Source organism: Pollachius pollachius (assembly GCF_949987615.1).
Source record: "Pollachius pollachius genome assembly, chromosome: 11".
NCBI lineage: Eukaryota > Metazoa > Chordata > Actinopteri > Gadiformes > Gadidae > Pollachius > Pollachius pollachius.
The window spans coordinates 20,841,588-20,861,630 of NC_136944.1; the positions used below are offsets into that span (position 1 = coordinate 20,841,588).

Below are 20,043 nucleotides of genomic sequence, written 5' to 3' on the forward strand. Positions count from 1 at the left end.
AGTAAACCAGTTTGCAGTGAAGTGAAGGCTACAGAGTGAAGCGCTCTGTGCAGAAGGGGGCGGTAATGCACGGACAGCGGCCGCCCCCCCGTCGTTCAAACTGTAGAAGGAGGAGAAGAAGAAGGCGCTCCTTCACTTCCTGGTTGAAGATGGCGGATGAGAATGAGACAGCACCAATGCCGGAGAAAGAAGATTTAGAAGACCACGGGCATTGCAGCGACTGTGAAAACGAAGACCACCACTTTGACGATGGGTGAGGACACGTTCGAGTCGTTTGAAAACATTAGAAAATATTCCGCGCTGTTGCACGCATTTTCTAAATGTGTAGCAGCTAAACCCTAGGCGTGCTAGCTCTACAAGGAGCCGAGTGCCCCGATGGAAAGCGTCCCGCCCACTCGGCTGCGCCCTATTGGTCCGAGTGGTAGACACTACTGGTTTGGCGCGATATGATTGGAAGGGAACGTATTCACTTCCTCGTTTGGGCGGGCCCTCGCTGTCAATTTTCAACTTGCTTTTGACAGTCGAGGGGCTAAAGCGAAGGATGGCTGAAGCCCAATCCTTCTCAAAACCCGAACGCGATTTAGGGCTTCCCACTGTTTAAAGAAAATATTTACGCGTTCAATGAAACGGACATGTCATCGATGGCATATGAGTCTATCCTCTCAGAGGAGCTCAATGAAAACGTGACCTGTAGCCTAAACACACACACACACACACACACACACACACACACACACACACACACACACACACACCCTGCAGGCTGTCAGATGTCCATTGTCTTGAGTGTGTGTCTGCTAGTGTCACCAGCAGCTTTGTGTCATCTCGTTGTGGTCACCGTTCGCCCATCTGCTGCTCGTCCCCATTTCTCCTCCTTACAAAACAATTTCTTTACAATCCCGATTACTACTACTACACCCGCAAGACATTGAGAACAGTTAATCGAAAGCAGGCCGGATTGAGCCTCTGTGTTTCTGCTTTTGAAGTGTTTTTTCTTAAGGCTGTACTGTAGTGCAAACGGAAAACGCAGAGTTGGCTCTAGACGCTTTTTATGCGATGCTTTACGCAATGTGTTTATAAAACAGGGTTTGTCTGTTATGGAAACATGCAGAACGATTCATTTAGTGGTTCTGTCACAGGCTCTTGTCTGGTGCACTCTTGCCCTGCTGTCACGTGATTCACCATCTGTCTTATGGGTACAAGAGGCGTCCATTGCCCAGTCCTAATGAGATTACTCCCTTTAAGCGTACAATCTTCCTCAATCCACGAGGGGAGGTAGTTTAGTGAGTGTGGCGTCTCTATGGCCTACTAACTAAGTGGTATGGCTTTATAAGGTCAAGGGGGTTTGGTCTGTATCTAGCCCTGGATATTTGTCCAGACGTTCCATCAGATCTGCTTGCAATGTGCCTTATTGTCTTTTGTTTCGCTCCTCATATCGTATATAAAACACATGCCCTGCAAATCAATACAAAATCTGGGAGATCACTGAACTAGAGACTGGCTCTCCTGTATTTTGCTATCGTCTCATCAGGGACAAGGGTCTGGGCGACGACACCGGGGCCAAGAAGAAGAAAAGGAAGCAGAGGAAGAAGAGGGCGGCCGCAACAGAGGAAGCACAGGACCCCATCGCCAAAGTACGTGGTCAAATAGAGGAACGGCCGATGCAGAAGCCTCCATCAGTTCTTTTCCCCCGGCTCAGCCTTCCTTTTGTTTTTCATCCTCTTTTGTGGCTCAGAGGGGGGGGGGGGGGTTCTGGAAAACAAGAGTGACAGCTCATTCTTTGCAATTCCAAAGCTACCTCTGGGGGGGGGGGGGGGGGGGGGGGGGGGTACACACCGATGTTGTTCACTTTGCCTGTTGTGTGGTGCAGTCGATTTGATTTATCCGTCCTCCTGACACCTGGGTTTACCTTTTTTTCAGGTAAATTCTCTGCCCGCCGATAAACTCCAGGAGATCCAGAAGGCCATCGAGTTGTTCTCAGTAGGCCAGGGCCCTGCCAAGACCATGGAGGAGGCCAGCAGGAGGAGCTACCAGTTCTGGGACACGCAGCCCGTGCCCAAGCTAGGTGAGGCCCTTCAGACGCCCCCCCGTGGGGAAAGGGTTTGATTTGTTTGCTTGAAAAGGTCGCGGTTTTATTTGCATAATATGTGTAAATGTACAAAGGAGCCCATGGGCATAATATGCAAATGTCAATGTGTCGTTTTTTTTACTTTCACAGTTTAACCGTCCGATATAGAAATGGCTTTGTGTTGTCATCATCTTCAGTGACGTGGAATAGTCTTGTGTAGGGCTGGGTATTGCCAGGTACCTCACAATTCAATTAGATTCTTTAGGTCTTCATTCGATTCGATTTTGATTCGATATTGATCCAATTGCTTCGATATCGATTCAATAATACGTGCAGATGACAAAAATGCCTAAATATTATTTTGAATTAACCATTTCAAAATGAATTAACCATTTCATTGTGCTTTAACTAGCAAAAAGGGAATACACCATTGTATAGTATTGTTCCTGAGCTAAACTTGCAGCATAAAAGTAATAATCATAACATGGACAAATGTAAAAGAGCATGTAAATTTAGGCATACTCGCTTCTAGATTACAATGACTGAGTATGCTTCTTTTATTTTTATTTTTTTATGGAAATAATCGATTCAAACAAGTTCTGAATCGAAATTGAATCGAGAACAAATAAATTGCAGTGCATTGATGAATCGATATTTTTACCCAGCCCTACTAGTGCTGTGTGTCTCCCAGTTCCTCATGATCACCAAGGCCTCCAGTATAGGCGCCGTGATGCACGGACAGTCCGCATACGGCCATGGCATTCGTAGTCTCCCGTTGGCCATTTTACAGTGACGTGCATGTGCAGTGACAGACGACATATTACCCCTTAACCGCGTTGGACGGCCGTGATGACATCATCTTCGGTTTGCGGCCGGTGACCCTGAGTTAAGCTTAAAGTGTCCTCCTCGTCCCCTGCCAGGCGAGGTGGTGACATCGCATGGCTCCATCGAACCGGACAAGGACAACATCCGCGAGGAGCCTTACACCCTGCCACAGGGCTTCTGCTGGGATGCTCTGGATTTGGGCGACCCTGCAGTGGTAAAGTCTATATTCAAACACCTGCATGACACTGCCATGTATCTGCCTTGGGGTTCTTTTCTTTGTTTATTGATTTGGCACGTGTCTGTAGCTTGAGACAGAAGCTTGTTTTTGAGGTTGAAGCAGTTCACTTGATTCAGGGATGGGTCTGTTATGCTTGCTGTAGGGTTTAGAGGTCAACCTGGTTTTGGAGGGGTTTCATAAAACTTTCGTGAAATTGATCTGGTGTCGGAATGAAAACTGTGAGTTCAAACGGAGCCAAAAGGGTAAACCATAGACTGTGAGTTCTTGTGTGTGCACTCTTTCTATGCCGTTTAAATCGAAACTCAAACGAAGCATATTTGTTCAAAGCAAGAATAACCGCTGAGGTGTAATGGGGAAGCAGGCACGTTGCACAGATGCAAGAGCCACTGATAGAGCCCTTCTCTGATGTTAAAACAGACGTCACAGTTCACATTTTAGTCAGTCTGGGACTTAAAGATGCAGTGTGGAGAATTTAGTGGCAACTAGCGTAACAGACATGAATTTAATATTCATAAGTACCTTTTTTTTTGAATTGGTGTATAATACCATAAAAATATAAATCGTTTTTTTTTTCGTTACTGTAGAATAAGCCTGTTATATCCACATAGGGACAGGTGCTCTTCCAAGTAGGCCGCCATGTTGCTACAGTAGCCCAGAACAGACAAATGGCTAAAGAGAGGACGCCTTTTTATCTTAACCGCTAATTTACTTGTAAGCTATGGTTTAAAGCTTTTCAGACGGAGTAACGAAATACAATTTATAGATCTATCAAGGAGCATCATCATTTGACACTCGGCTACTCGTTGCTGTCGTAAACGATGACGTTTTTTGTTATGGAAGTGACACCTTACAGGCCACTGTAGCTTATGCTGCGTCGTGGGAAAGGGTGAGGTGTGGGGTGGTGTTGAGTTGGTTGCGATCTGCATCCTCACCCCTAGATGCATCAAAATCCTACACACTGCGCCTTTAAGGCTGAACGGAATTAATACAACTCGCTCCCCGTACCTTGCCTTCTCCTAACGCCGTTTCCTGTTTTTCTCTGTCGCCCTCCATCCTGAAAACCCAGCTAAAGGAGCTCTACACTCTACTCAATGAGAACTATGTGGAGGACGACGACAACATGTTCCGCTTTGACTATTCACCCGACTTCCTGCTTTGGTAATGGTTCTGCGTGCAACTTCTGTAATGTCATTGTTCATCCAACCATTTAATTAATGGATGGATGGATGGACAAAAAGAGTGTTTCGAGGTGTGTGTGTGTCGGAAGCTTGTGTGTCTGGGTGCTTGTGTGGGTGGGTTTGTTGAGGTGTGTGCATGTCGGGGGCTTGTGTGTGTGTGTGTGTCGGGGGGGTTGTGTGGGTGGGTTTGTGTGCATGTTGAGGTGTGTGTGCATCCTTGTATGATTCCTTCATGCGCTGTGTTCTGGTCTCAGGTCCCTGCGCCCCCCCGGTTGGCTGCCTCAGTGGCACTGCGGTGTGAGAGTCATCTCCAATCAGAAGCTGGTGGGCTTCATCAGTGCTATCCCGGCCAACATCCGCATCTACGACGTGTGAGTGAACTACCTCTGATCCAGTTTTTTTTGTCATATTGAAGTGGACCAGGGTTACATTCTGTGCTGAACTTATGCAAGCCGTCATGTATCTATAGTTTGTTCTGAATATCCGTTTGAAGACGGATTAGGCGATTTTATTTGTGAAGCATTTTTGGTCATATTTGATTTGGCCTGAATGAAATTATTGAATGGTCTCCAAGTTGCTAGCCTGTGGGTATTACCAACTGCGTCTAGAGGCATTTTGGTCTGCGCCCCTTGGAAAATGAAAATGAGATGTTCCAAACTTGAACACATTTGTGATTTGTTCTGGAGCTTAATATGATCTGATAATGTCATTCATTTGTATTCTTTATTTTTTTTTTTACCCGTTTTAGGGTTAAGGAAATGGTGGAAATAAATTATCTGTGCGTTCACAAGAAGCTCCGCTCTAAAAGAGTGGCTCCGGTACTGATCCGAGAAATCACAAGACGGGTCAACCAGCAGGGCTTCTTCCAGGCCGCCTACACGGCCGGGGTGGTGCTGCCCAAACCAGTAGGAACCTGCAGGTAGGGCGGACTCCCCCACTCACTTGGTTCTTCCCATTGTATGACCTCATTCACTGGATCATGTTGGATATTTTGACAACTGCCTCATTCAAATATGTCAATTTAGTTTGTGTTGGATTTTAAAAACTAGGATCACCTTGTTCTTTAAGTGGGATTTTTTTTGTAATGTGAAATAATATTTTTCTGCATTTTCCTTTTAACTAATTCCCTTTTTTCTTTGGTGTGTAGGTACTGGCATCGCTCGCTGAACCCCCGCAAGCTGATCGAGATCAAGTTCTCCCACCTGAGCCGCAATATGACCATGCAGCGCACCATGAAGCTGTACCGACTGCCCGAGGTAGAGCCAGTCATATCCTCATATTTTACTGTGTACTTTAGTCAGTCCCTCCAGAAAAACGCGATTATGCGATCGCATAATTCAACGCATAATCAGCCAAAGTCCGCAAATTCATGCGGGGGCCGCATTATTTCAAATATGCCGCACTTTCACCGCATAAATTGCCGATTTCAGTGCCAAAATATGCGGGGCTTGCATGATTTCATAATCCCCGCATTTTCGTTGCAAAAAAGTCACATATATCTTAGCAGAAAGTTGAAAAATGTTGCGTTTACTTCACACAAGAGCAGCCATTTCCCCCTGTTGCCATGGGAACGTTATGAAGTGACGTAATGACGAGACGTGAACGTCATCGAAAAGCTGCATTTTTCGCAAGTTCCCGCAACTTTTGCAAGTTCCCGCAATTTCATCGCATAAAATTGAATAAATATGCAGAATATTTCATCGCATTTTTTAAGAAAACGTGCCGCATAATCAAGGATTTTTGGCCGCAACAATCCCAAAAAATCGCCACATTTTTCTGGAGGGACTGTTTAGTGACCTCGTCATCACATCTGTCGCCCTCCCCCCCCCTTTAAACGAGACACGTTATGCTACCAGGTGTGAGTGTGATTAGTTTTGAAAATGTGCAGCTTCTGACATCACAGGGGGGCGTGTCCACCTAGACGTTTGACGCATAGATGAGCAACGTTTGCTACGGTCCACTGGGTAGGCTGGTAGACCGATCTACCCAGCGCACATCTAGGTGGACACGCCCCCCTGTGATGTCAGACGCTGCACATTTTCATAACGGCTTGTAACGGCTCACACCTGGTGGTATAATATGCCCCCCTTTAACGTATCGCATCATCAACCCCCTCCTTCCCTTTCCAACCCGGGGGGGGTCATCCTAGCCCTGATGGGAACGGGGCTGTTTGTTGTCCTCTCTGACCCTTTGACCTTTTAACCTCCGACCCCGCCAGGCCCCCAAGACCCCGGGGCTGCGGCCGATGACCAGGAAGGACGTGCCCGCGGTGCACCGCCTCCTGGGGGAGTACCTGGCCCAGTTCCACCTGGCCCCCGTGCTGAACGAGGAGGAGGTGGCCCACTTCCTGGTGCCCCAGGAGAACATCATCCACACCTACGTGGTGGAGGTGGGCTCTGACGTCAGCTGGGGCCGCTCCATTATGGCAAAAATCATAATCGCGATCATTTTGGTCAATATTGAAATCACGATTATTCAAACTATTATTTTTCAGTTTGAAAGCAATTTGTATTTATTCAGAACGTCGCTCCGATTTTTTTTTTTATGTAACTGAGAACTTTGAAATTTTGCCTTAAAAAAAATACACAAAAGGGTCAAACAGAGAATGTTCCATTCTAAAATAATATACAGATATGTATCCAGCTGTTCGGCCCTTTCTATAAAACATAATAAAAAACAAAATATATATATATATATATATCGAAAAACTCGATTATGTTAATTTTGTGATCGTATGACGCTGATATCGAAATCGCGATCAAAATTCGATTAATCGCCCAGCCCTAACGTCAGCCTTCCTGTGCATGGATCTGAAGCTCTGTTCCAATCAGATCTGAGGCTCCAGGATTCTTAGTGGTGGTGGTGGTGGTAGTAGTAGTGTTAATGGATTTAAAATCCCTACTTTTAAGTCTATAACGTCCTTATTGCCATTTCAACATCCCTGCTTGCGTCTCTTAATGGCCCACCGATATGGGGCTCGCTCTTGGGTTGTCATGTGCACTATACATTTTACAAGGAAATCTCCTTTTCCAGGAGGTCAAAACTACATGTGCTTCCTCCCAAGTGATTAATTTTCCTCAGTTTCGTGGGTGTAGTGTTGCAAGTAAAATTCAGTCCATTTCATATTCATCTCAAAAAGGGTTGATGTACACCTTTTCTGGCCGTATTTTATCGTCTAATATTCTGCAAGTGTTGCAAAGTAATTTGATCAAGGCAGAGATCTGCTGACACACTTGCATTCAGAACCAGTGCTGGGACAATCAATGGAAGCAGCTACTTAAATACCATTTATCTCCGCAATCACAGATGTAGGATCGGGTTATTGGATTGGCTATAGAAAAACACAACCCATAATGATTCCTTTTTTTGCACCAAAATAGATGGCTTAAAGGGAGAACCGAAACAAAATGGAAGAAGACAGTCAATCATTATACCATCATAAGACAGTCTTATGATGTTGCAACCGCGTACAGAATCTACATTATGTTTTCGTTTTTTTTAAGAAATGAACTTGTTCGCCTTTTTTGCCGCAGCCGCTATGTGCGCAGTCTTCAGCCCAGAGCTCTGAGACATGGAGTTATCAGGGAAACGATATTATCTACACAGTCAAAGGTTGAACATGGGTGTTGCTGTACGGCCGCAGGGTGTTCCAGACCCAAGTGGATGGGCAATGCATGACGGTTCTTTGCAAAAACAAACAAATCGTTACTCACTCTTAAAAAAAAAAAAGACCTGGTCGTCAGTGCTTTCCTTATTATGGGCTTGCTGCGGTCGCGTTGTCGGTGGTGACCAAGCTCGTAAACAAGGCGTAATTCAAATAGGAGGACGTTAATACAGTGCTCAGAATCTATTCTCTCTTCTCTTTTGTGCTTCTGTTGATATTTGAACCACTATCGACTGGATGTTACCGTGACAACGCAAAAACAAAATATGCTCAACGCTGCCTGGAAGAATAGGAAATATCGACTGAAAAACGACAACGATAACCTTATTGCTTAAAGTAACTAACATCTAATCGTAGTTGGCCGCTGTGGTGACGTGGTTATATAAAACGTAACGTTTGTAATAACCTCATCTTTCTCCCTCGGGGGGGCGGCGACAGACGGAAGGCAAGGTGACGGACTTTGTGAGTTTCTACACACTGCCCTCCACCATCATGAACCACCCGGTGCACCACAGCCTGAAGGCGGCCTACTCCTACTACAACGTGCACACTACCACCTCCCTGCTGGACCTCATGTCCGACGCGCTCATCCTGGCCAAAACGGTGAGCTCCTCCTCCTCCTCCTCCTGCTGCTGCTGCTCCTCCTCCTGCTGCTTCTCCTCCTCCTCCTGCTGCTGCTGCTGCTGCTGCTGCTGCTCCTCCTCCTCCTCCTCCTCCTCCTCATGAGTGTGTGTGTGTGTGATGTATTCAATATTTCATAGTAGTCATTACATTGTTTTTAACAATTGAGATTAGTTTTTGTAGAACTGCCTGTGATTGGGGGTCTCTGGTGCGTTGCAGAAAGGGTTTGATGTCTTTAACGCACTGGATCTGATGGAGAACAAGACTTTCCTGGAGAAGCTCAAGTTCGGGATCGGCGATGGAAACCTCCAGTATTACCTGTACAACTGGAAGTGTCCCAGTATGGGCTCGGAAAAGGTACTGGGGCTTTTGTTTTTGCCGCTGCCTTTTTTCTTTGGGCCATTGATGAAGCCTAGGCTTTTTCTGATATGTCTTTTTTTTTTACGTATTTTTTATAATTCGAGACAAACTTCAAATGAACCATTTCCCTCACGCACACACAAACACATTACACACAAGCAAACACACGTTGCACACACGCACACATTGCACACACACTTACGGGTTTCGTGCACTGTTACCTCGGCAGGCTGGAGTGAGTTTGAACCAATAGGACGTGATGTGATGTGATGTCATCCTAACACGCCGCCCCCCCCTCCCTAACAGGTTGGCTTGGTGCTCCAGTGACAAGCCCCGCCCCTCCTCGTTTGCGGTCCCCAACGAGCGTCACCGATAGGCCAGGAGACCACGCCCACGCACTGACCACCCGGGACACGATGGACGACATGACGTCCCGGTTCAGAGGAACACCTTGCAACGACACCCGTTTTTACTTTTTGACCTTCTGAACTTTGAGCTGCACTACTGCTGCTGCCGGGCAGGGTCTGGGAGGGTGGTGGTGGTGGTGGTGGTGGTGGTGTCCACTCACCCACCCACCCTCCATCACATGGACCTGAAGCCATTGTAGTTACCATCCCAGATGACTGCATAACATGGGGGAAGCGTGATTGTACCAACACACTCTGATTCAGACACACACAGTTTGCAGGACAGGCGGCGAGCTCAAGCAGCTCACCGTCAGCGTATTGACGAGAATCCAAGAAAATAAATGTGTATATAATATAACCCACCATAGCAGGTAAATTATGCGCTAACATGTACACACGATAACTCATTGTTTTAGTTTGTTTTGGAAGGTTGGAAGTGTGCCTGTGTTTTACATTGAAATGGAATTAAAAAAACAAGTCATTCTTAAGTTTTAGCGGTGAAGACAAAATCGACATGATTTAAATATATGAAAACAAGAAATATGATTTAAAAAACAAAACAAAAACAAAAGTGGGCAAGAGACAGGGATTCGGTTACCCTGGTTTTTCCATGCAGAGATGCCATGAACGTGTCTGTTTTAACGGGTATTTTGGAGTTTGGCTCCACCTGCATAAGGTGTTTATGCTGGTACTGGCGTTTATCCTTTGGAATACTTCTTTACATTTGTATTAACTTTCATGCCACAGTCTACAGCTTGCTACACTAACCGGAAACCGTGTGTGAAAGAAAATAAAAAGATGAAAAAGACGTTGGATGAGTTGTTCAGCAGAGTCCTCGTGAACTGGCCCGACCGTTTGGACGTGCTTGAGTTGGTTCATGGTCAGAAATCAATGATAAAGTCGGTATCAGATGCTTGTATCGAATACAATCCGGTAAAGTGTTTCCTATGTCAAGTGTTGCTCGGACAGAACGATGGTCAAATGGGGATGTCACGCAGGAAAAGAAAGAAGGTGCGTTCGGTGGATCTGTTTTCCTTTTTTAAGCAAAGAAATCAAATAAAGTTGTTGCTGTGCGGTTGGCTTTTTTTAATGCCCAAGGGGGGTTCATTGTTACTCTGGGTCTTTTTTATATTAATATTAAAACATGATTGTCGATGTATGAAGTACATTTGCAATTTGTAGTGAAGTTTTGGTGTTTTTAATCAAGTGAAGAGCACTTAAAGCACTATCGAACGCTCGACCCTTCTTACCTGTAAGGTGTGTCGGTGGGCGTGGCTTAAAGTCGAGGGCCGATCGGTGACGTCACAGCGGAGTAAATAAATAATGTAAAAGTAAATTAAACATTTTTGTTTGGAAGGAAGTGAGTTTGACTTATTGTACCCTCAATGTTATTTATTCGGCTGGTACACTTGTAATATTTAGGAAATTGCGTGTAGCTCCCAAGCTGTTTAGTCATTATGTCGAAGTCAAATAACTAACAAGCTGGAATATTAAATGCTGAACTACACTCAGATCATTAAAATATAATACAACACAATCAATGCGTTGATCACGTAAATTTGTTGTCTATAAAAACACGTCATGCGTCAAGTAAATGTGAAGCGGGGAAAGTTACATAATGTACAATCTTTTGACAGTTCCAGCTGCGACCTTTCTCCTCTTCCCTCACACATGTGGGCTCAACAGTAACCTCGACTGTCATTGGCTCCTCGACCGCAGCCCAAGCGAGCTGATTGGCCGACGTCACCACCCAGCAGGGGCGCTCGACAGACCCGTGGATGCGGTCATACACCGAGCAGCATTGTTGCCAGATTGGGCGGTAAATATGGCCCAATCTGGCAACACTGCCCTGCAGAACCAGTCACCAGACCTTGCCCCTTCCACCACGGACATTGAGCAAGGCAGCCCCTGAGCTCGCGACTCAATCATGTGGATCGCCATAGCTTTGATTTGTCTCGCTTTAGTCATATTTCTTCTGAAATATATCTTTAGCACCACGGGTCCCAACCCTTTTGATGTAGACACGCGTGAACCTGTGAGATCGATCGTTTTCGACAAGAAGGAGAAAAATAAAGTTCTGAAGCAAGGTGAGCCGATGTGATGATCACGCTGTCAGTGGTCTCTTCCCATAGTTGCGTCTTTCCTGCTCCACTTATCCTTGCACACCTTTCATATTTCATAGTTCATATTTAAAAATGCAAGTTACTAACGTTTGCATTTGAGTGAGTTGTACTGTTTTGCAGTACTACTTTGATACTTGCATTACTAATAGTGCTTGGCTATCAGCTCATTATTATTATTATTTGTATTACCGGCCGGTATTTAATTGTATATTTGCAATGGCTAGCCAACAGTATTTCATGCACTCTCACGGTTTTTGTTCCAGGTTTTCTGGCTAGTAAAGTACCAGCCAACCTAGATGTCATCATCGTGGGCAGCGGGATCGGTGGGCTGGGGCTGGCCGTCCTGCTCGCCAAGGTGGGGAAGAAGGTGCTGGTTCTGGAGCAGCACGACCGGGCCGGGGGCTGCTGCCACACCTTCACCGAGAAGGGCTTCGAGTTTGACGTCGGTAAGATTACTTTTTTTTTTTTAAACTCATGCCAGCCGTCATGCGACTATAATTTGTTTGTTATGTCTCTTTGAAGAAGGAATAGGTAATTTATTTGAGAAGCGTTTTGGTTGAAGCAATATATGAGCAAAAAAATGAAAACCTATGTCCCAACAGCACAAATCAGATGCTCTGAGAAAAAGAAGAAAAACCTTGTATCCGTCTATCACAGGCCTCTAATAAACCTGTCCAATCATATGATTTGGCCTGAATGAAATTATTGAATTATTGAATTTGTTTACTGTCTTCCCACCTCGTACGAAAGGCCCCCTCCGACGTGCGACGGTGTGCGTGTACCTTTACCTTTTCTCCCCGTCCTTCCTCCGTCTCCTTCCCCCTCAGGGATCCACTACATCGGGGACCTGTTGGAGCACAAACCGTTCCGCTGCATGCTGGACCAGATGACCAACGGGCAGCTGCAGTGGGTTCCCCTGGACAACCCCTTTGACCAGGTGGTGCTGGGGCCGCAGGAGAACCGCCGGGTGTACCCCATCTACAGCGGGAAGGACCGCTTCCCCAATGAGCTCAAGCGTCTCTTCCCCGGTGAAGACAAGGCCATCGACGAGTACATGAGGCTGGTCAAGGTACTGCAGTCATTTTTGCCTTATTCTTTTTACATATTGATGAAATGCAAGGGAGTGAAAGAGTACAGGCGAGAGTAAAACATCTAGGAAAAGAAGTGGGAAAGGTAATGAGTCAAAGTTCATAGGATGAGCACTTTCCAAGGTCATAAATAACAATCTTGTGAGATTATCACTCAGTGCTATCCAATGCCACAGGTGTAAAGTTCATTCACAGCTGTTTATGCTAGTTCTGTAGCCTTGAGGGGGAAGATGTATTTTTACTATCTTGTGTGATTCCCAGGCCGGGACTGGAATGAAGTCTTGTTTTGTGCACTTGTGCCCATGATTCACTTCATCCACTAGCTGGTTTGAACCAGCGGATCAACAGCCCTTGAGGAAAATATGATGTCAACATTGTTCTCTTTGGGTCCTATTTGATTGTGCCTGGCCCGTCAAATGAACGTCTGTGTGCCTGTTTGTTGTTCTTTCCACAGAAAGCAGGAAGAGGCATCTGGCTGCTGGCCTTCCTTAAGATCTGCCCCCTCCCCGTGGCCAAATTCCTGGTCTACACCGGCCTGGCCAACCGCCTGTCATTCTTCTTCAAAATGTCGTCCCGCAGCCTCACGGAGGTGGTCAACGAGCTGACGGAGAACAAGGACCTCCGAGCAGTCTTCGCCTACATTTTTGGAACCTACGGTAGGGCGATTCCCCCAGCGTCCAACGACTGGGGTACCTACATGTCGAGGACAACAGTGTGTCTCTCTAGGCGTGTGTGTTTGGAGTGGCAGTGTTTAAGGAGGTAGAGCTGGTTGACTTGTAACCGGAAGGTTGCTGGTTCGATCCCCGGCTCCTCCTAGCTGAGTGCCGAGGTGTCCCTGAGCAATAGCTTAACCCAAACGAGCTGTCGCCTTGCATGGTTGACACCGTCATCGTGTGTGTGAATGTAAGGCAACAACGGGTGAATTTGAGGCAATAATGGGTCAATGTTACGCAATAATGGGTCAATGTTAGGCAACAATGGGTCAATGTTAGGCAAGAATTGTAAAGCTTTTTGAGTGGCCACTGGTTAGAAAAGCGTTGTATAAATGCAGCCTGATTTACTTTTTCGTCTTTTGGTTTTGAGCGGCTGTCCTCTGCTGTCCTCGGCAGGAAACATTCCAAAGGACACCAGCTTCTCCATGCACAGCCTTCTGGTGCGCCACTACTGGAACGGCGCCTGGTACCCCAAGGGTGGGGCCAGCGAGATTGCCTACCACATGATCCCCATCATAGAGAAGGCGGGCGGGGCTGTTCTGGTACGGGCCCCCGTCAACCGTATCCTGTTCAACAAGGCCAACGAAGCCTTTGGTGCGTGGAGAACACTCACCTGCTCACTCACTCACTCACTCACTCACTCACTCACTCACTCACTCACTCACTCACTCACCCACTCACTCTCTCACCTACTCACTCTCTCACCCACTCACTCACTCCCTCACACAGATCCCAGTGGGAACCAGTAGTATTAAGGCCCTGCTTTACTGATGGAGAGAATGGGAAAAATATAGTTCATAATTACTACAAGTATGTTGTTTATATGTTATACTTGTGTCCTCGTTCGACTAATCCCTTTACTGGTAAAACAGTAACGCACATCGCACTGGTGTCCCACCTTACCCATCCCAGCCAGAAAAACAAAAGTCCAAGTTTAGCAGAAGCCCCGGAATGTGATAGGATGTGATCACACTGTTCCTGCTGCTCCTGGTTTCAGGTGTGAGCGTGATGAAGGGGCAGGAGGAAGTCCACATCCACGCCCCCATGATCATCTCCAACGCCGGCATCTTCAACACCTACCAGAAGCTGCTGCCCAAAGAGCTCCAGGCCATGCCAGGTCAGTAACCCACAAATCAGACTGTAGATGTTAATCTAGACTGATTTGTAACATCTGAACAGACCCTGGATGTTAATCTACAGTCGAACCGACTTTACCTGTTAATCTACAGTCTGATTTGTAACATCTTAACAGACTTTACTTCCATCAAGAAGTATTTATCAGGGACGAGTCCTTGCATACATGTCTCCTATATAATTATTTTCTTTACTCGTTCAATTCCTGCGGCTCCATTTTGTGAAGCTCCCCTGTTGTCCATGTGAACGTTGCAGCCATCCAGGAGCAGTTGGGCATGATGAAGAACGGCGAGGGGGGCCTGAGTATCTTCCTGGGTCTCAACGGAACCAAGGAGGAGCTGGGCCTGGACGCGCAGAACTACTGGGTGTTTGCCGAGAACAATTATGACGAACTGTAAGTCATCATGATCGCCTCTTATACTTTTCGGATTATGATGCCATACACTAAAAAGGAATATTAAGCTTACATTGAATGCAACCGGCTCAGTTATGGACAGACTTTGTCTTCCGTAACTGATCAGTGTTTGCATACCAAACACTGATTCATCTATATAAATGTATTTAACATGTTTCTAAACGTAATAGACTTATTAAGAATTGCATCTCCATGCCGGAGGCTGATGCATGAAATACATAAAGTAGACAAAGAATATATATCAAATGTAATATGATATAACATCTGAGACAAAAGCAACATTTCAGTTAAACCAGTGCTTCCTCCAACATGGGACAGTTTAACCAGTATAACCTGTCCATCACAGGGTGGAGGCATACTCCAAGGGGGAGCGTCAGGAGTCCGCGAGGAAGATTCCCCTCCTCTTCCTGGCCTCGCCGTCGGCCAAAGACCCCACCTGGGAGGAGCGGTCCCCAGGTACAGACCCCCCCCCCCCCCCCTCCCAATGCCAAGGGAACCTGGTTTGTTCCATTGTTTCTGGATCTTTGTGTTCTGGTTCTTGTCGCTCTTGTTTCTGTCTTTGGTTCTCCCGCTGAACCCGGTTTGTCCAGGTTGTGTCTGGTTCTTGACGTTCTTAGTTCTGTTTGTGGTTCTCCAGCTGAACCTGGTATGTCCTCCTTGTGTCTGGTTCTTGACGCTCTTGTTTCTGTCTGTGGTTCTCCAGCTGAACCCGGTTTGTCCTGGTTGTGTCTGGTTCTTGACGCTCTTGTTTCTGTCTGTGGTTCTCCAGCTGAACCCGGTTTGTCCTGGTTGTGTCTGGTTCTTGACGTTCTTAGTTCTGTTTGTGTTTCTCCAGCTGAACCTGGTATGTCCTCCTTGTGTCTGGTTCTTGACGCTCTTGTTTCTGTCTGTGGTTCTCCAGCTGAACCCGGTTTGTCCTGGTTGTGTCTGGTTCTTGACGCTCTTGTTTCTGTCTGTGGTTCTCCAGCTGAACCCGGTTTGTCCTGGTTGTGTCTGGTTCTTGACGCTCTTGTTTCTGTCTGTGGTTCTCCAGCTGTACCCGGTTTGTCCTGGTTGTGTCTGGTTGTTGACGTTCTTGTTTCTGTCTGTGGTTCTCCAGCTAAACCCGGTTTGTCCTGGTTGTGTCTGGTTCTTGACGCTCTTGTTTCTGTCTGTGGTTCTCCAGCTGAACCCGGTTTGTCCTGGTTGTGTCTGGTTCTTGACGTTCTTAGTTCTGTTTGTGTTTCTCCAGCTGAACCTGGTATGTCCTCCTTGTGTCTGGTTCTTGACGCTCTTGTTTCTGTCTGTGGTTCTCCTGCTGAACCCGGTTTGTCCTGGTTGTGTCTGGTTCTTGACGCTCTTGTTTCTGTCTGTGGTTCTCCAGCTGTACCCGGTTTGTCCTGGTTGTGTCTGGTTCTTGACGTTCTTAGTTCTGTTTGTGGTTCTCCAGCTGAACCTGGTATGTCCTCCTTGTGTCTGGTTCTTGACGCTCTTGTTTCTGTCTGTGGTTCTCCAGCTGTACCTGGTTTGTCCTGGTTGTGTCTGGTTCTTGACGTTCTTAGTTCTGTTTGTGGTTCTCCAGCTGAACCTGGTTTGTCCTGGTTATGTCTGGTTCTTGGCGTTCTTAGTTCTGTTTGTGGTTCTCCTGGTGAACCTGGTTTGTCCTGGTTGTCTGGTTCTTGGCGTTCTTAGTTCTGTTTGGGGTTCTCCTGGTTAACCCGGTTTGTCCTGGCTGTGTCTGGTTCTTGACGCTCCTGTCTCCGCGTGTCTCCGGTTCTCCAGGCAAGTCCACGCTGAGTCTGGTGAGCTTCGCCAAGTACGAGTGGTTCGAGGAGTGGGTGGACGACAAGGTGACCAACCGGGGGCCCGACTACAAGGACCTGAAGCAGACCTTCATCGACACGGCCCTGGACGTGGTGATGGACGTCATGCCCAAGATCACCAGGGACAAGGTGAGCATTAGGGTCAGGGTAAGCGTTATGTTATTATCACCAGGGACAAGGTGAGCAATGTTATGCTATGATCACCAGGTGAGCAGCCTCAGCCTAAAATGTGTGTGTGTGCACGTGCCAGGTGTGCGTTCGCCCTGCTCAGGTTGTTATGCTATAACGCTCACCTGTCCTCATCTCAATCAAACCATTTCACTTAACATTGGATTCCCCTTTGGCCTACTCCTGGTGTCTGAACACTATTGTGTTCTATACAAGGGCGTAGGAACCGGGGGGGACGGAGGGGACGTGTCCCCTCCAATATTGGAGACAGGCGCATTTGTCCCACCTAAAAATTATACCGGGGGGAGAAAAATATTTTATTTTATTTTGAAAGCGCAACACAGCGTCTTGTCACCGCTTCTTATTCTAAAAAACTGGATGATTGAGCAATTAAAGAATTGATTTGATATTTAGCAGTTCATTACTGCCATTCAAAATGTGTTTTCCTTTATATTTACAAATGTATCTTTTTAGTAGAATAAAATATATTTGTTAATTTTTTCAGTGTAGTTAATTTATGACATATTTCTGTTCAAACCATTAACGGATCTGTCAGGTTTCCGATATGTGTCCCCCCCAATGTTAAACTCATTCCTACGCCCCTGGTTCTATATATAGCACCTTCAGTAAAGATCTTTGTCCATCCTTTTGTTTTGTACTTGTCCTTCACCTGCAATGGACCTCTAAGAACAGCATAAAAAAACCTATACTATTAAGTTAGCACCTTCTTGATCACTTCCTGCCTCTGTGTGCGTATTAAAGATTGCGTTCGTCGACGCCGGGACACCCGTCACGAACAACCACTACATCGGAGCGCCAAGGGGAGAGATCTACGGCGCCGACCACGGCATCGAGCGCTTCAGCGCTAAGCTGAACGCCACCATCAGACCGCAGACACCGCTGAAGAACCTCTACCTGACAGGTCAGTCTGCCTGACCGCCACACGGCAGCCAGGCCGTGGTGTGGGTTAGCATGGCTGAGTCATGACCTGGGTTGATCGGTTGTTATAAAATACTCGTATCTCGTATTGTATGTCTTTTGGATGGCATACAATTTTTTTAGGTAAAAGCGCTATTTTAACTGGTGAAAAGGGGTGTAATGGTCAAATCCATTGATCAAATATTTAAATGGTGAAATGGACGATTCATATCTCGACTGAAGTTTTTGAAACGTAAGAGAAGATGTAAATATGGACGCAAATTGCCCTATATAGGTTAAACACAACCACACAAATCTGGTGCAAGTGGGGATGCCATATGCAACAGATGGTGCGGGCCTGGACTCCAACAGAAGGGTTGATAGCATGTCTAGCTCAAGCCTGGCTAGTTTTAGCCTAGCCAGGCTTGAGCTAGCTCAAACAAGCTGTTTGACTTTCCTTTTCAAGTTAGCAAAACGAGGGCATTTAGCGCATCATACTGTGACCGTTGTTTGTTCTCGACTCGCAGGCCAGGATGTGTTTGTGTGCGGCTTCGCCGGAGCCCTGGCCGGGGCGCTGACCTGCGGCTCGGTGGTCCTGGGCCGGAACCTCCACCTGGACGCCATCGGTCTGGCCAAGAAGGTCAAACTCATCAAGGTCAAGGACGACTAGCCAACCACCATTGTTATTACAAACACTGTAAGGAAGGGTGGAACAGACCATAATATTCTAATGCATGAGAGCGCAGACAGTAATACTGTATTGAAGGGGGGAATAGACCTTAATACTGTAATGAATGGGAGAACAGACCATAATACTGTAATGAAAGGTTGAACGGACTGTAATACTTTAATGAAGGGGGAAAAGGCCTTAATACTGTAATGAATGAGAAAACAGACCATAATACTGTAATGAAAGGTTGAACGGACTGTAATACTTTAATGAAGGGGGAAAAGGCCTTAATATTGTAATGAATGAGAGAACAGACCATAATACTGTAATGAAAGGTTGAACGGACTGTAATACTTTGATGAAGGGGGAAAAGGCCTAAATACTGTAATGAAAGGGAGAACAGACCATAATACTGTAATGAATTGGAGACTGAAGGGGAACAGCTGGCACGTGCTCCTTGTATCTGGTGCATCCGTTGAAAAGAAACGCGTAGAACGAAAAGAGGGCTGTTTGAAGGGAAGCATTGGGGACAAGATAAGGGGGATAGAAGGGTTTGGGGTTATAGGGGCTGTTAGGTGTAGGAGTTAATGTAGGATGAAGGTGTTGGGTTTAGGCTGAGTTATTATTCATGTCAGGGCTCAGGCTGTGAGTTTTTGTGCCCAGCCTGCCCTGTCCCTTAAGTCTCCTGTCATTCATCAATCCACCTCACCATTTGCAAGCCTTTGTGTTTTTTTATATATTTTTTTGATAATGTAAAGCTATGCATTATGATAATATGGAAAAGAGGAACGCTTCACAATACTAAGGGTTGCCTGCTTCATGTGTAGGTGCAATTATCAATCTATGCATTATGATTGAGAATAACTTAGATATAGGCACTGATATGGCCTGATAACAACATGAGGGCTGTGTAACAATTCATACACAATTTTTGTGTCATTAATCTACCTGTCACAGATCAAAGATTTGCAATGATGTGTTTTTAATCATTTCTGTCAAACATGGTCAGAAAAATGTGAGTGATATTGGTGTGTGATATTATCAGCTTTAATAATAAAAAATATATACAGTCGTCCATACCTAAATATTATTATTTTTTGTTTATTTTTTTTACCGAAATATTGTGCAAGCAGTGTATGTTTTGAATCTCAGTCTGTACGGTTGAGCATGAGCGCACTGCGTGACTGGACAGCACGCCTGGTCGGGATTCGCCTGTCCAGGAAGATTTAAATTCTTATGATTCTGATTAGTTGGGGCAGAGAAAGGGGTGTGATTTCCTCCGACTTTGGTCATGCTTCCCTTACGCACAGGTTCTTTTTCCAGGGCTCTCTAGGACGCCTGAACTAGGTTCTGCATCCAGGGACATTTAAATGTGCTCAAGTGGTAAATATCAATTGCACCGTCACATCACATGAACATGGTATAGAAGTGAAGTTACTGCAGTTCTATTAAACAAAACGTATTTTCGCTAGCTAACTTTTAGTAGCTAATCGAACACTGCAGCTGACAAGGCTGCAAAATTTGATGATGGAAAGGTTAACCATGCCTGATCATTTCCACACTGTGAACTTTAACAATTCACATTCTCAGTTCTGCTCCATGCGGTTTAGATCAAACGTGAAGATCTCCATCCAACTCGTGTCTTTATTTC

The 20,043-nt window shown here is 46.0% G+C and overlaps 2 protein-coding genes across 2 annotated transcripts; both read left to right on the forward strand.

Moving 5' to 3' along the window:
• The first annotated feature begins 137 nt into the window (after window positions 1-137).
• LOC307083123 (glycylpeptide N-tetradecanoyltransferase 1-like) lies at window positions 138-10,434 on the forward strand. Its single transcript, XM_079746932.1, has 12 exons — window positions 138-253; window positions 1,532-1,634; window positions 1,921-2,065; window positions 2,989-3,107; window positions 4,198-4,289; window positions 4,564-4,680; window positions 5,058-5,228; window positions 5,457-5,565; window positions 6,528-6,698; window positions 8,412-8,576; window positions 8,814-8,951; window positions 9,261-10,434. Exons 1-12 carry the CDS (start codon window positions 150-152, stop codon window positions 9,279-9,281), a joined length of 1,455 nt encoding a protein of 484 aa, XP_079603058.1. The 5' UTR covers window positions 138-149; the 3' UTR covers window positions 9,282-10,434.
• Window positions 10,435-11,240: 806 nt separating this feature from the next.
• On the forward strand, window positions 11,241-19,462 carry retsat.2 (retinol saturase, tandem duplicate 2). The gene is made up of 11 exons (XM_079746554.1): window positions 11,241-11,448; window positions 11,748-11,930; window positions 12,312-12,553; window positions 13,027-13,228; window positions 13,682-13,879; window positions 14,283-14,402; window positions 14,675-14,813; window positions 15,181-15,290; window positions 16,596-16,765; window positions 17,567-17,726; window positions 18,250-19,462. Exons 1-11 carry the CDS (start codon window positions 11,289-11,291, stop codon window positions 18,390-18,392), a joined length of 1,827 nt encoding a protein of 608 aa, XP_079602680.1. The 5' UTR covers window positions 11,241-11,288; the 3' UTR covers window positions 18,393-19,462.
• Window positions 19,463-20,043: the final 581 nt, after the last annotated feature.

What these genes read in the sequence shown, in the direction of transcription:
- LOC307083123 (XM_079746932.1), top strand. Translation starts at nt 150, where the DNA reads ATGGCGGATGAGAATGAGACAGCACCAATGCCGGAGAAAGAAGATTTA. An exon ending in GACCACCACTTTGACGATGG is followed by an intron (nt 254 to 1,531) that starts GTGAGGACACGT and finishes TCGTCTCATCAG; the next exon opens with GGACAAGGGTCTGGGCGACG. An exon ending in GCAGCCCGTGCCCAAGCTAG is followed by an intron (nt 2,066 to 2,988) that starts GTGAGGCCCTTC and finishes GTCCCCTGCCAG; the next exon opens with GCGAGGTGGTGACATCGCAT.
- retsat.2 (XM_079746554.1), top strand. Translation starts at nt 11,289, where the DNA reads ATGTGGATCGCCATAGCTTTGATTTGTCTCGCTTTAGTCATATTTCTT. An exon ending in CTACATTTTTGGAACCTACG is followed by an intron (nt 13,229 to 13,681) that starts GTAGGGCGATTC and finishes TGTCCTCGGCAG; the next exon opens with GAAACATTCCAAAGGACACC. An exon ending in GAGAACAATTATGACGAACT is followed by an intron (nt 14,814 to 15,180) that starts GTAAGTCATCAT and finishes TGTCCATCACAG; the next exon opens with GGTGGAGGCATACTCCAAGG.